General features: G+C 40.9%; 1 protein-coding gene across 1 annotated transcript; it reads right to left on the bottom strand.

Annotated features, from left to right (window-relative positions):
- Nucleotides 1-2,188: 2,188 nt before the first annotated feature.
- Nucleotides 2,189-5,484, bottom strand: LOC114307628 (Photosystem II reaction center PsbP family protein). Its single transcript, XM_028253030.2, has 3 exons — nt 4,959-5,484; nt 2,853-3,072; nt 2,189-2,626 (listed from the first exon to the last, which is right to left on the bottom strand). The coding sequence occupies exons 1-3, from the start codon at nt 5,272-5,274 to the stop codon at nt 2,314-2,316; spliced, it is 849 nt and encodes a 282-aa protein (XP_028108831.2). The 5' UTR covers nt 5,275-5,484; the 3' UTR covers nt 2,189-2,313.
- Between the last annotated feature and the right edge of the window lie 10,423 nt (nt 5,485-15,907).

Genomic DNA, 15,907 nt, shown 5'->3' with positions numbered 1-15,907 from the left:
CTACTGTTTTCCCGTTCAGTCCACAACAAAAGAAATTTCCTCCACTGTTCATTTTTATATCCAAATACAAAGTCCCGTGGATATTTAAATGGCAATATGATATTTCTGATGATTTAATCTTTCGCCGACACTCTGTTAAATGGTGGGATAATTTCAAAATTTCACACATCATTGAACAAGTTCAAACTGAGTTTCCAGTCAACCTCCATGCTCCTACTCCTGCCATGATTAAAGCTCAGCAGAACCCAACTGCTTCAATAACACAAGGAAGCCAACTTTCTCCAGTCAACCTTAGAAGCCCAACTTCTAGTTCTTCCAAGCCCAAGTCAACAAAGCCCACGTCTGATCAATCCAAATCCAAAGTAAAATCATCATCATCTCAGGCTAAGCCCAAAGTCAAATCCAAGTCATCCAAAGATGAGCTTCTGCAGATAGCCCGTCTACTCATGGCCCAAGCCAAGTCACAATTTGATGAAAACAGTTCAGAAGAAGGTTCAAATAGTGCACACTCTTCTTCCGGTTCAACTAACCAGGATCCTTATGGGCCCCAGTTCCAAGATGCTCAGGACCTATATGCTTAATTCGGTCATTGGATTCTATATAGCTATAATTATCAGCTTTAATCAATACTCTTCTTTTAAGAAAAGCTGCTGATATATATATATATATTGATTCCCCTAGTCACATGCCTCCAATGAATAGTGAAAAAAGTTAAATTTACTGTTCACTATTCATCAAAAAGTCAACATTACTATTCATCATTCATCATAATGTATCCAACCGACAAATTCAGAACAGTAAAAGGTAGCCATCACTTTTTGTCACTCACCAAAAGTTGCAGCTGGCTCCCATGTGCCTCTTTTAGTCAGATTCGCTCACAAGACTCACAGTAAACCTCATAAGGCTCACAGTAAACTCCTTATGTCTATAAAAGAGCCTCTTCAGTCAACAATAAGGCAGAGTTAGAAAAATTTGAGTGCTCATTCTCAAGAAAAATAGCTATTGCAGTAACTTTATATTTTCAAATTCGTTTTCAAGTTATGTATTTTGAAGAACTATTTGCGTCATTCCAGTAAACAATTGTAAGTTTTAATTTATGTATGTTTTATTTTAAGTTGTAAGTTTTAATTTATGTATGTTAATTAAAATGTTTGGTGCTATGCATCTAAAAAAAAAAAAAAAAAAATTGCCTAAAATTTTAAAAATAATTACTAAAAACAAAAAAAATATATATATGTGAAAAATAAAAAACTCAAATTTCTAAAAATTGAATATAGAAAATAAAACCAAACAAAGTAAATCAATTTTTATATTTGACAATAATCAACATTCTCGTCTCTTAGTTCCAAGTGTGTAGAAATGACCAACTTAATTTATTGAAAGTTGTTTAGAGCATAGAGAAGGGTTTGGGGATAACTATTATGCATTATGCACAGCAGTTACTGTTGTACTCAAAACTGTGACATTTTGAATGCTTGAATAAAAACTATTTTCGTCAAGACCGTGGCGGTGTTTGGACGAAAATAACTTTTATTCAAGCATTCAAAATGTCACAGTTTTGAGCACAGCATCTCCAAACCCCGGGACATAGTTGGCATGGGGGATGACATTAGTTGTCATCCCATTTAAAGTTATATTTGTTTAGGAGATTAGATCAGGAGACTAATAAAGTAAAAGTAATTTCATGGATCTCATATGTTATTTTTAGTACTACGAGATTGTTGGATAATATTATGGCTTGTTTTGACAATTCAGCTGAAAATCACTTTTTTGACTTTTTAGTTTTTTTTTTATCATATCACTGACTTTTTTACACTTTTTTTTTTTGAAAAAAAAAAAAAAAAGGGAGGGGGATTAAAAAGTCAACTTTTATCATACTTCCCAAAATATGAGTTAAGATTTGAAGGATTATTTTAGACGATTTGATGGAGGAAATATAATTTGGAGGGAAGCATTGAATTAGGGGACAAAATCTAAATCGTAAACCCCACGTATCTTGACAATTTGGAGGGAACCTATTGACAATTTGACAACCAAAATGCAATACTGCCAGAGTGTATGCCCGATTGCCGAGTCAGTTCTTATTCTCTCTTAATTAATCCCACAATCAAACAGGGCTTCATATTTCACCTTGGTCATTGTATTTACTTCCTACCGTACTTTCAGTCAAAACTTGAGATTAACAATGTAAACAATGACAACTACTGCTTCTAGGAAGTGAGATGATTCTATGTATGATGAACATAATTAGGGCAAAAACATTGTTCCATGAAAAGGAAAAACATCTCTCTCTCTCTCTCTCTCTCTCTCATATCAAGATGTTAGATTGAAGGAATCAGCAATTCTATAGAAGTCTGATTTCACCTCTGGCCACACTGACTCTGGTGCCTGTGCATTCAGAGTGAACAACCTTCCACCCTGAGCACAACACACAGCCATGTTGTGTCGTCGAAAGGACGGGCTTCCAACTCTGTATTCGAGTTCATAGTATTTCACATTTCTCTTTGTGTCCTCTCTCAAGTTTGATTGTATCAGTACTGCTTTTACATCAGCCTGTCGGCTCGACCCTATAATTGCACGAATCACAGCTTCCCCGACTTCCTTGGCTCCTCCGAATGTTTCGATTCTGTAATGTTCATAGTATTTAACATATTATTTGTTTTGTGAAAATAAGAGAAAATTTAAAATTTAAAAAACTGACAAAGTTACCAAACGATGCTTTCACCATTCTCTTTGGGCTCATTAAGTTCATAATACTAGTTACATAACACTTAAAACAACAACACTTAAAACAGCACGTTAAGACAAACAGTTATGACATTTTGAAGTCTTGAATTCAGAGTAGTACTCACGAGAAATCAAGAGGAACAGGAGAGACAATGACACTGACATTGAGCTCACCGCTCGATCCTGGCGGTCCGAATGCCACCACCGGCTCATTTACACTCCGGCGACGGCGGTCGTCGGGTGCTGCATTGTTTGGGAGAGGTGGGTCAAGTGATCTCTCTAGTTTTCCCACTGCTCTATTCAGCAGTGTCTGATCTCCTACCCAGGCTGCTGGGTATATAAACTCTGTTGTTCACAAGGTTAAAAGGAAATATTGAAATTGTTAAATATATATATTTTTTATTTTTGAACAAGAAATATGTTTATGGCAGCTTTTTTGATAAATCTTCTTTTTAAGAGTTTTATTCCATTCAACTCATATTCTTTTTTTACTATTTCATTAGATTCTATTTGAGGTAAGAAGACCAAAACACCCCCAATCTCTCCTACCCTTATTAATGTTGATAGTTAATGTTGATTGTCATTATTTTTGATATTTTCTATGCATCAGGATGTTAACTGTAATTATATTCATATTAATTTGAAATGAATTTATTCATTGTGTTGTCAATTACATGATATGAATATTCACATCATGTAATTGAAATGAATATTCACATTAATTTGAAATGAATTTTTCTCATTGTGTCATCAATTACATGATGTGAATATTCATACTAAAGCATATGAATGTGAACGTTCACATCATTACATGTTGTGAATAAGAATGTGTTATCAATTAAAAATATGACATGTTGTGAACATTCACATTACTACATTAGATGAGAGAGAATTTTTCGAAAATGTGTTGTGAACGTTCACATCAAATAAGAGAAAATGTTCACATTATTTTTAATGTATTGTCAATTAAAAATAAGAAGATTCACATGTTGTGAACGTTCACATCACTACATTAAATGAGAGAGAATTTTTTAAAAAGGTGTTGTCAACGTTCACATCAGATGAGAGAGAATATTCACATTATTTTTAATGTGTAGTCAATTAAAAATATATTCATATCAGATGAGAGAGAATGTTCACATTATTTTTAATGTGTTGTCAATTAAAAATATATTCACATTATGTAATAATATAAAATAATAGAATCAATATTATTTAATTTATGTATGAAATAACCTATGTCTGGGTCCTTTCCCTTCTCTCTCCTCCCCCAATATTAAATATCAACATTAAATATTAATATTAAATATAAGGGCATAAGAGTCTAAGAAAATAGTGTAAATCAAGAAAAATGACTTTATAGAATAAAAGTATAAATACATGGAACTAAGTGGATTAAAAAATTCATTCATGGATTTCTTGGGTTAGAACACTTCTAAATAGGATATATCAATAAAAATCCCTATATTTATCCAAAGAATTTTTTTTTTTTTATAATAATCGATGGGGAGATAACAAGCCCAAAATCAGTACCACCACAATGTTGGTATTGTTTGCTGCAGCTTAAATTGGTTACTTATAATTTTTTTTTATTTACTTCTCTTGGGTTATGTGGAGACCATTTGCCATAATTTCTACTTAACTTGGGTAAAAACAACTTCAATAAATTTTAAAAAATTAATTACCTTGAAATTAGGGAGAAGTTCTTTTAAATTCCACCTATAGATTAGTAGTTGTCAACTTAAATAATCCTCATCCACCCTAAATAAAGGAGTAATGCTAGAGATAAACAAAATTATCAAACTAAATGTTTTCCATATTTAGCCAAATAATAATGCTAGAGATTAAGAACAAAATATCAAGAAAAACAATGTGTTGGAATTCAACTCTTTTTTTTTTTTTAATTAAATTTTTTATATCTAAGTTCTTGGTTCTGCTGTTATTGTTATCCAAAAAAAAAGTTAGCTAATGCTAATATAAAGCTTCATACCAAAAAAAAAAAAAAATCAAGAAAAAGAAAGAATTAAAATCAAGATGAAAAGAAGTCCTTGTTATTTTCTAATTTCTAATAAATTAAAATATATAAAATTGGTTCCTGTAGAATTTCATAAATTTGATGTATATAACCTTAGAAAATCAAATAAAATTATATCCATCTTTAATTTTTGATCCATCAAGTGTAGTTTCAAAGACATAATTTTAAAAAAAAATAATCATAAGGACTTACTAACCAAACCCTTCATTTGTTTGGACATAACGACTATAACCACCAATCGGATAAAGCACATCCAGCTTCAAATTCCGGCCATTCTCCGGCGAAAATCCTAGCAGAAAACTTGTAATCCCCACAAAATTAGCTCCAAGAGCCACCACAGAAGCTGTCCCGACACCGGTCACGAGACGACGATTAAAAACCGACGCTAGGGGTGCGAATTGCTGGGCCGGAGATTGGAGTGGTGTTGGCTCCCGGAGGCTGTCTTTCCGGTCACGGGACGATTGTGTGATACATGTCCTGTGAAGGGAATGAGAGTAGTGTTGCATGGCCATTGTTATTATTCACAAAGAATCTTGGTTTGAATGGCTAAGGCTAAGGCTATGGTAGTTATCATGTGGTGGTGGGTTAGGATCTGCTGCTTTGGTTTTATGGCGGTACTAATGATTGGTTCTACTAGTGAGATGCCACTTAGGGCATGTTTGTTTTGGGACACAAGTGATGCAATTGATTTAGTAGTGAGAGAGCTCACAAAAATTATGTTTGCTTTAAAAAAATATTACGGGATTAAAGTCTCGTTTGGGAACCCTATCTTTTAGTTAAAAAGTCAAAAAGTTACTAAATTAGTCAAAAGGCCAACAACTCATACCAAAAAGTCAAAAATTCTCTTTTCCCTCTACTTTTTGCACATTTTTTCGTAAAAAGTCAAAAAGTCATCCCAAATATAGCCTCCGTTTGGCAAGAGCTAAACGGGTTTTTTTGGCTATTTTAGTCACAAAAGACAAAATAGGCTATTTTAGCCACAAAAAACAAAATATCACATCCCCATAATCATTACATTCTTCTCTCACAAAAAAAGCCAAAAAAGCTAAAAAGCCAAAAAGCCCTTCCCAAACCAAACTTTTTAGCCTAGGCTAAAATAGCCAAACAAATCAAAAAGTCAAAAAGCCAGCCCACTTCCCAAACGGAGGCATACTAATTTTTTTTAGCTCATATTTTAGCCAAATAGTCAAAAAGTTACTAAATTAGCCTGTCCCAAACGAGGCCTAAGAGTTTTATGGGACTATGAAATCCAGAGGGCACTAGATTGGAGGTAAAAGTACAATTTTGCCCCTCACGTTATAAAAATAATGAAGTTGTCTTATATATGACAAGGGCTTTAAAGTAGTTTTATAACCACTAATATCACTATATAGTTTATAAATTGACGTAATTTATCTTACATCTCTAATATAATATATGTATATTTGTAATCCATTCGCTCAATTTTGTCATATTAATAATTTCATTCAACTTAACCCGCCAAATAAACGGGATTTAATATAACTTTTTTTTAGGTGAAAAAAAATAAAAAAAAAAATAAATAAATAAATAAATGTAACTTGTAAGAGACCCCTACACGCCACTCCCGGACTGTTGTAGTTATCCAGTATGAGTACTATCTGTTTGTTGATTTGCCTCAGTGAGTTTATGTAATCTTTCAAATTTACTGAAACTCTGTGCAATGCTTGCTACTTGCATATACGGTGGTTCCTCTACCATCAGAATTGAAAGCTTTTAGACAATTAATTGAGGGCTACGACCTCTGTTACATAGTCGATCACCACCACATAACAAAAAATGAAAGAAAAGGCCAATCTAAGATTAAGAGAGCATTCAATTTACAAGCCCAAGGCTGCTTTGTAGTAAAGCACATTTTGGGAGCACCCAGAATTGGCAAGTGATACATAGGTAAAAGAACATGCTTTTGCCTTGGGGTTTTTCGCCACAGGCATCGCAGACAAAGATGGCTGGCTTTTGAGCAGTGTCAATGGGTGTTCATGACATATTCTCTTAGGTAATGAAGGACACATAATGCCTACTCAAACTGAAACAAAGCTGGAAGATCATAAAATGGATTATAACATTATTACATCATTAGAAATAAAAGTAACATATATATGGTACCTGTACGGGGAGTAAATATTCCGGCAAGCCCGTACTCCTTTCTTCCGAGCTCCGTTTATGTCCGATCACCTGCGCGCAAATAATGGTGAGCTACCCGGCGGTGTGTGGCCGGAAAAATCCTCCGACGATCAAGTTAGCACACACCTTAGGATAGAGAGAGAGAGAGAGAGAGAGGTGTTTGAGTGTAAGAAATTCCTTACAAAGTGTTCGTCTGTCCGCGTATGGGGGGCGCAGACCCGCTTATATACCTTCTGCGCCCCAAATCTACTCTCATTAGTCTCTCGACACCTGGTGCTACTATCCCATCTGTCAGTACAAATCACGTTGAACATCACCTAACCCAACTGCCAGCCCACTCTATTGGAAGCTCGGCAGCCGGGCTGCAGCTTCTCGGCTGCCAATAGCCATACTGCACTTCAAGACCGAGTGCTTCCAATAACTGAGCTTCGTTTCAGCCGTGCTCGACCGCATTCCGGCGACGCCGAGCACGGGATTGGTCATTCCGATCAACCAAAGGCCTTCCTGCCGAGCTTCAGGCACGAATCTTCATGCCAAGCTATGGGTGCGCGCCTTCCGACCGAGCAACGCACGAACCGTGAAACCCTTCTAGGCTGCGGACGTCTCAGCCGAGCTCTCACTTGACCGGCCTTCATACCAAAGAGCCCAAGTAGCTCAGTTCCACAGGCCCTTTGCCATTACTGAGCAAAACCACGGCACAATCTTGAAGCCAAATACCTCGGCCCAATCTTGTTTGGCCGAAACTAGATCATAAATCTCCCTTTCAATTGCCCCTTAATTCCGTCCGCGCTAGCGTGACTGGGATTACATTTCAAGGCCAGGCTAAGCTTTTTGCTTGGTGATCCACTTTCTTCGGCAAGGAACCCCAAGGAAGGTGAGCAAGGTCCGCTCGGCGACTTCCCTCTTGGCGAGCAAGATCAGCTCGGCCAAGGAACTCCAAAGAAGGCGAGCAAGGTCCGCTCCGCCACTTCCTTCTTGGCGGAAGAGATCAGCTCGGCCAAGGAACTCCAAAGAAGGGGAGCAAGGTCCGCTCCGCGACTTCCTTCTTGGCGGACAAGATCAGCTCGGCCAAGGAACTCCAAAGAAGGCGAGCAAGGTCCGCTCCGCCTCTTCCTTCTTGGCGGACAAGTTCAGCTCGGCCAAGGAACTCCAAAGAAAGGGAGCAAGGTCTGCTCCGCCTCTTCCTTCTTGGCGGACAAGATCAGCTCGGCGACGAAACTCCAAAGAAGGGGAGCTAGGTCCGCTCCGCGACTTCCTTCTTGGCGGACAAGATCAGCTCGGCCAAGGAACTCCAAAGAAGGCAAGCAAGGTCCGCTCCGCCTCTTCCTTCTTGGCGGACAAGATCAACTCGGCCAAGGAACTCCAAAGAAGGCGAGCAAGGTCCGCTCCGCCACTTCCTTCTTGGCGGACAAGATCAGCTCGGCCAAGGAACTCCAAAGAAAGGGAGCAAGGTCCGCTCCGCGACTTCCTTCTTGGCGGACAAGATCAGCTCGGCCAAGGAACTCCAAAGAAGGGGAGCTAGGTCCGCTCCTCGACTTCCTTCTTGGCGGACAAGATCAGCTCGGCCAAGGAACTCCAAAGAAGGCGAGCAAGGTCCGCTCCACGACTTCCTTCTTGGCGGACAAGATCAGCTCGGCCAAGGAACTCCAAAGAAGGCGAGCAAGGTCCGCTCCACCTCTTCCTTCTTGGCAGACAAGATCAGCTCGGCCAAGGAACTCCAAAGAAGGGGAGCTAGGTCCGCTCCGCGACTTCCTTCTTGGCGGACAAGATCAGCTCGGCCAAGGAACTCCAAAGAAGGGGAGCTAGGTCCGCTCCGTGACTTCCTTCTTGGCGGACAAGATCAGCTCGGCCAAGGAACTCCAAAGAAGACGAGCAAGGTCCGCTCCGCGACTTCCTTCTTGGCGGACAAGATCAGCTCGGCCAGGGAACTCCAAAGAAGGGGAGCAACATTAGCTCGGCTGAAACTTCGGAGTTGAACAAATCATCAACCCGTCAGCTGGAGCAAATCATCTCGGCTGGAACCTCGGAGTTGAACAAATCATCAACTCGCCAGCCGGAGTAAAATATCTCGGCTGGAACCTCGCAGTCGAGCAAATCATCAACTCTTCAGCCGGAGTAAAACATCTCGGCTAGAACCTCGCAGTTGAGCAAATCATCAACTCTTCAGCCGGAGTAAAACATCTCGGCTGGAACCTCGCAGTTGAGAAAATCATCAACTCTTCAGCCGGAGTAAATCATCTCGGCTGGACCCTCGGAGTCGAGCAAATCATCAACTCTTCAGCCGGAGTAAAACATCTCGGCGGGAACCTCGCAGTTGAGCAAATCATCAACTCTTCAGCCGGAGTAAATCATCTCGGCTGGACCCTCGGAGTTGAGCAAATCATCAACTCTTCAGCCGGAGTAAAACATCTCGGCTGGACCCTCGGAGTTGAGCAAATCATCAACCCGTCAGCCGGAGTAAATCATCTCGGCTGGAACCTCGGAGTTGAGCAAATCATCAACCCGTCAGCCAGAGTAAATCATCTCGGCTGGACCCTCGGAGTCGAGCAAATCATCAACCCGTCAGCCGGAGTAAAACATCTCGGCGGGAACCTCGCAGTTGAGCAAATCATCAACTCTTCAGCCGGAGCAAATCATCTCGGCTGGACCCTCGGAGTTGAGCAAATCATCAACTCTTCAGCCGGAGTAAAACAACTCGGCTGGAACAGAAGAGTAGGCCCCTCATCCACTATTATTTTGGACACAACAAAGCTCTTCAGCAAAAGTAATTCACTTCTATCACATTGACAAAAAGAGCATTTGCATTCAGAAGTGTAGGGGAAACAAGTCCCTCAAAAAAAAAAAAAAATTACATAAGGCCGCATTCCATGGCCGGGGTACGCCTTTGCCATCCAAATCTTCTAAGTGGTATGCCCCTTTACCCGCCAGTCCGGTTATCTTGTAAGCCCTGTTTGTCTGTTGCCACCGGGGTTGTCTTCGCGGTGGACGCCACTGCATCATCCTCTAATCGGATGTGCTCATTGATGCGCTGCATTAGTTGCCCCATGGATGGCGGCTGTTTCATTGTAAGCGAGTCCCTCAGCCTATGTCCGACCGGGAGACCGCGCTTGTATTGGGTGATTGCCAGGTTGACCGGGCAATCCAAGATCTCGTTGAAGGTTTCCCAATATCTAGAGTTGTATGCCTTCAGTGTGTCGCTCGGCTCCATCTTCACACTGAGAAGGTGGTCAACTTCCTTTGGCGTTTTGGTGTTTGTTTTGAAGCGCGTCACAAAAGCTTCGGCCAACTGTCGCCACCTTTCTATGCTCCCCTCCGGCAGCCTTTCAAACCATTTCAAGCCCAGCTCGCCCAAACTTGACGGAAAGATAAGGCACATAAGAGCGTCATTCCGCCTATGTCTGGCCATGACCTGTCGGAAGTGGCTTACATGCATATAGGGATCGATTTTTCCATCGTAAAGTGTGAACTTAGGCTGGTGGAAGCCCGCGGGAAGCGGTGTTATTTCTATCCCCACGGAGAAAGGGGTGGCGCTCAGCTTTGCCAAGTCTGTGTCTAGAAAGAGAGGCGCAGCTAGGCGAGGTGGAGGCATTCTGACCTCTTCACTGGCGTGAACCCCATAGGATAGCCGCTGGAACGCCGGCACCCTCTGAGCCTCCCGCCGGCGAGCCCGTTCTTTCAAGACTACCCGCAAATACTCTGAACGAGCGGAATAAGAATACCTCGACGTCGTCGCTGGACGTGAGGGTTGATAGGTGCTATCTTGCGCGCTGGACTTCTCTACGTGCGCGTCGGAATCTTCAACCTTGTAACTTCTGGTGATCGAGATGGACGGAGTACGCCGCTGGCTCTGACTGCATGAACGGCGGGGTCGGGTGCGCTCACTGTGGTCTCCCACTCCAGCTACACCCTTCCCTTTGACATGTTGCTTAAGATCCTCCATCTCCGCCACCATTCTCCGGATGACGGCGTCTTGGTCCCTTAGCTTGTGCTCCAGTCGCCTGGCGTGCGATTCTCTCCGCCGCCGGTGACCGTCTGGACTCCGTGAATGTCCAAAGCTTCTTCCGCGCTTATCCCGCGTGTCTCTTGAATGTCCTCCTGGAGAAGTTTCCAAGTCCACCATAGGAGGAATGGCAGGATGTCCTTCTCTCCGTCTGCCTGACTCCAGGTTAACTCCGTCGATAGCGGACAACGGAAACTCATCGTTGTTCGCCATGGACGGCGATCAGATGAGCGTGGAAGACAAGGTTTTATCTGCAAAGTTCCCACAGACGGCGCCAATTGTACGGGGAGCAAATATTCCGGCAAGCCCGTACTCCTTTCTTCCGAGCTCCGTTTATGTCCGATCACCTGCGCGCAAATAATGGTGAGCTACCCGGCGGTGTGTGGCCGGAAAAACCCTCCGACGATCAAGTTAGCACACACCTTAGGATAGAGAGAGAGAGAGAGAGAGAGAGAGAGGTGTTTGAGTGTAAGAAATTCCTTACAAAGTGTTCGTCTGTCCGCGTATGGGGGGCGCAGACCCGCTTATATACCTTCTGCGCCCCAAATCTACTCTCATTAGTCTCTCGACACCTGGTGCTGCTATCCCATCTGTCAGCACAAATCACGTTGAACATCACCTAACCCAACTGCCAGCCCACTCTATTGGAAGCTCGGCAGCCGGGCTGCAGCTTCTCGGCTGCCAATAGCCATACTGCACTTCAAGACCAAGTGCTTCCAATAACCGAGCTTCGTTTCAGCCGTGCTCGACCGCATTCCGGCGACGCCGAGCACGGGATTGGTCATTCCGGTCAACCAAAGGCCTTCCTGCCGAGCTTCAGGCACGAATCTTCATGCCGAGCTATGGGTGCGCGCCTTCCGACCGAGCAACGCACAAACCGTGAAGCCCTTCTAGGCTGCGGACGTCTCAGCCGAGCTCTCACTTGACCGGCCTTCATACCAAAGAGCCCAAGTAGCTCGGTTCCACAGGCCCTTTGCCATTACTGAGCAAAACCACGGCACAATCTTGAAGCCAAATACCTCGGCCCAATCTTGTTTGGCCGAAACTAGATCATAAATCTCCCTTTCAGTACCCCCCCATTACTTGATTACTAAAATCAAAATTTCTATGGCTCTGACTGCCAGCATCGACAGTAGCTACTATGGGGATAATCAATCTCTAGGATATCATCAATAATGAGATTGCAGATGGCACATTCAACTGCAGCTCTGGTTTGATGATTACCACATTGCTCACATCGAGAGGCGCTGTGTTTGATCTCCACGAGTTGGATAGGGTGCGGGTGAGCATCGAGCTTATAAGTGGTCTCAAACTTGATACGAGGGTCATGAGACCCGTAATGCATTTCAAATGAGCAGTAATGCCACAATCTGGTTCTTCACACTCCGGGTTTCTTAATTCCTCGCAAACATCACAATAATATCCGTAATCATCATCTTTAACCGGGGATTACGTAAGGCTAAGAACGTGTCTGTGGCAACTGTGTTTACCTGTTTGCGGCAATGTAGCACAGTTGATGCAAAGGAAGAAATTGCAGTATTCTGCTTCACATTGGAATATATATATATTTTATCTTTAGTGAATTTTTTTTTTTTTTTTTCCAAACTTGTATCAACATTTTTTGTTTTTTTGATCAGTCTAGAGTAGAAGAATCTAATAAGTAAGAAAAGCAAAATATTTTTACTAAAGAAGATTAAAAAAAAAAAAAAAAAATTCAAAATAGCCAACTGCTTTTTACTTTTTTTTAGTGAACTTTTTTTCGGACTTTTTATTTTTCCACTTCATCTAGTAGAGTAGATTCTAAAAGTCTAAAATCTTTTGAAAATTTTTATAAAAAAATTTCAAACCAAAACAAAGAACAACAAAAAGGTCATTTAAAAGTCAATCCCAAACGACTTCCAAGTCTAGAAGTGCACATATTCAAAATACAAAATAAGATGCGTGTGTTTTGAATATGTGTTCTTAGCACAACCAGAAATTAAATTATTTTTTGTCAAAATCACATGTTTATCCGGAGCATCATATAATGCATTTCTTGAACAACTTGCAAGGGCAGCTCAAACCTGCCTGGACCCTTTAGTTAGTAGAATAAACAATTTCTATAGTTGACTTTGCTAGCAGTTTGCTTGGAGGTGGTGTATATGTACTTGACTTTACCTATTAAAACTTCAACAACCAGCTCTGGTAGTGTGTATATTTGTGTGTGTGTGTGTGTGTGTGTGTGTGTGTGTGAGAGAGAGAGAGAGAGAGATGGAGATGGAGATCAACCATTTTTTCCATGAGCATCCTTTGATCCTTTATCAAGAGAAAAAGAATGTTGTCTGTCATGCCTGTTTGCATCCTATAATGCAAGGTACAACATATGGTTGCACAAAATGCAGCTTATTTCTGCACAAATCTTGTGGTGAACTGTCTCAGGAGATCAAACACCACTTGCACCCCCATCATCGCCTTACCCTCATCGCAGACCACCTTTCAAGTCGACATAACAGCCATGACAGCGTAGGGGCGAGAGATGTCTGTCATGAATGTGATGCCTGTCATGAAGACTCCTACAGCTTCTACTACACTTGTACTGTTTCCTCTAGCAAATTCAAGATAGACATTATATGTGCTTCATTACGTGAGACAACCAAAAGTGAATGCCAAGATGAACACCCACTCAGACTCCTGAGATGAGACAGATGCCAGCTTTGACTGTGATGCCAGTGGCAGTAAACCCATAGGCAAAACCATGTCCTACAGATGTACCACTTGCCAATTCTGGGTGCACCCAAAATGTGCTATACTACAAAGCCCTGTGAAATTTGCATGTCATGATCACCCCCTCACCCTCATCAAGTCTCTCCTTCAACTGGATGATTCTAACAACAGCAGCTGCAGCCATTCGCCGTGTTTAATTTGCAATAAAGCAAATTACACAGACTGTTGGTCCTATTATTGTCTCGATTGTAACTGTGCTGCACATATACTTTGCACAATATCTAACAGAAGGTACTTCTTCAGGTTAGCTATCTTTCTTTCCCCTCTTCAAATTAATAGGTCCTAGTTCTTTCTTTTTACCATTACATCTACTGCTGTTAAAAATAAAAATAAAAAACAGTGAAACTGAACTGACTGAAATTGTGATGTTTGGTCAGTTTTTCAAATCTGTTTTAGTTTTCAAAAATTTTACACCAATCAAATCTGTTTTAATATTCAAATCTAGAGGCAGATTTAAGGCTCAAGTTCATGGAAATGTGTTGAACGTCCTATTGTGCTATCTCAACACCCCTAATTACTTATTTATTTCTTTCTTGTTATGTTCCTTATATATTCAGAACGATCTTCAACAAAAGGGCTCAGGTGGAAAGTGAAGTACTAGATAAACTATTCGACAGGACAAACATTGATATCAATGAGGAAGGAGGCCCAGGGGAAGAAATGAAAGTGACGATGATAAATCATTTTAGCCATGATCATTACTTAACTTTATGCGACGAGGAGGTGCTAGGGAATGACCATGAAAAATTTGATGGTCGCGCACAGTCTATCATCTAAAATACTCCTTTCTTTCTACCATTGCCTTGAATGTCATCACTACTTTCTCCACAAAACATGTGCTGAATTACCCATTGATCTATGGCATCCACTGCGCCCATATCCCGACTTACCCTTCTCCCAAGGTCGCCTTCCATCATTGGCATTTTCAAGCGTGATGCCTGCCACAATTTTTGCAATGGCTTTACCTACAATTGCATGACATGCGATTTCAACCTTAACATTCACTGTAGTCTAATTCAAAACACCCTCAGGCACGAGGCACATGAGCACGACCTTGTCCTCCACAATTTTACCAAGGATCAGTCCTGCAAGGCATGTGGTAATGTTGGGTACCACGTCAAATTGCAATGTGTAGATTGCAACTTTAACCTTTGCACGGACTGTGCCACACTGCCGCAAACAGGTAAGCACGAATGCCAGAGACATTTTATTAGCCTTACATACTCCACAGATAAAGATGATGATTCGGACAAATATTACTGTGTCATTTGTGAGAAAAAAGGAAACCCGGAGCACTGGACCTACAAGTGTGCAGAACCAGGCTGTGACATTTCTGCTCATTTGAAATGCATTCGGGGTCAATAACCTTATATCAAGTTTGGGCGAACCTATAAGTTGGATGCTCACCCTCATATATGATGTCAATCTTGTGAAAAAGAAAGAGAAAGACGACTCCTCCTCCACATGTGACTTATGTGGTAATACTCGCATAGGCATTGCTTTTGAATGTGCCATCTGCAATCTCATTATTGTTAATATCCCAGGGTTAGGACATTTCAATACTTACAGATGTAAATGCAGTCGAATCTTTTCGGTCTATGCGAAATGGAAATAATAATTATAATAACAATCAATAAATAAATTTAGGATTTTTTTTTTATAAATTTTTTGTGAGCCGTGTGATACAATAATGTTGGATTTGCACGCATGCATGATAATATGTAGAGTAGTTCCATTCTAGCTCAAAATTAGACTCACTTTCCAAGCCTAATTGTGTGACAATCTATTTGAATATTTAAGGCAATTCTCTCTTTTATGTTTTCTCTAATCATCAACCAATAATCTCACTTACACATCATTAAGTCTAAAAAATGAATTTAGAAATAGTTGTATATCATTTTTCGAGAAACAAATTAGTTTCTTTTCCTTTTTTTTTTTAATTTTAAAAATAAGTTAAAAACAGTTACATTAAAATAAAAAGTATAAGCATCATACAAAACAAAAAATATAAAAAATAACAAAGCCCAAAAGCGAAACTAAAAACCTTGTACAATTTACAAACAATAAAAGCTGCCAAAAAAACAACTGCGGTTCTAGAAGAATTACCAAGATCTACATCAAGCTAAAGATCAAACTCGTGATTGCCGTCATCCCAACCGCTGCTACCCAACTCCACTGCTGCCATCATTCACCGCCAGAAATTAGAGTTGAAAAACACCCACAACCGTAAAAGACAAGGA

Source organism: Camellia sinensis, chromosome 5 (assembly GCF_055761805.1).
Source record: "Camellia sinensis isolate YWXY chromosome 5, ASM5576180v1, whole genome shotgun sequence".
Taxonomy (NCBI): Eukaryota; Viridiplantae; Streptophyta; class Magnoliopsida; order Ericales; family Theaceae; genus Camellia; species Camellia sinensis.
This window is presented reverse-complemented; position numbering and strand designations above follow the sequence as displayed.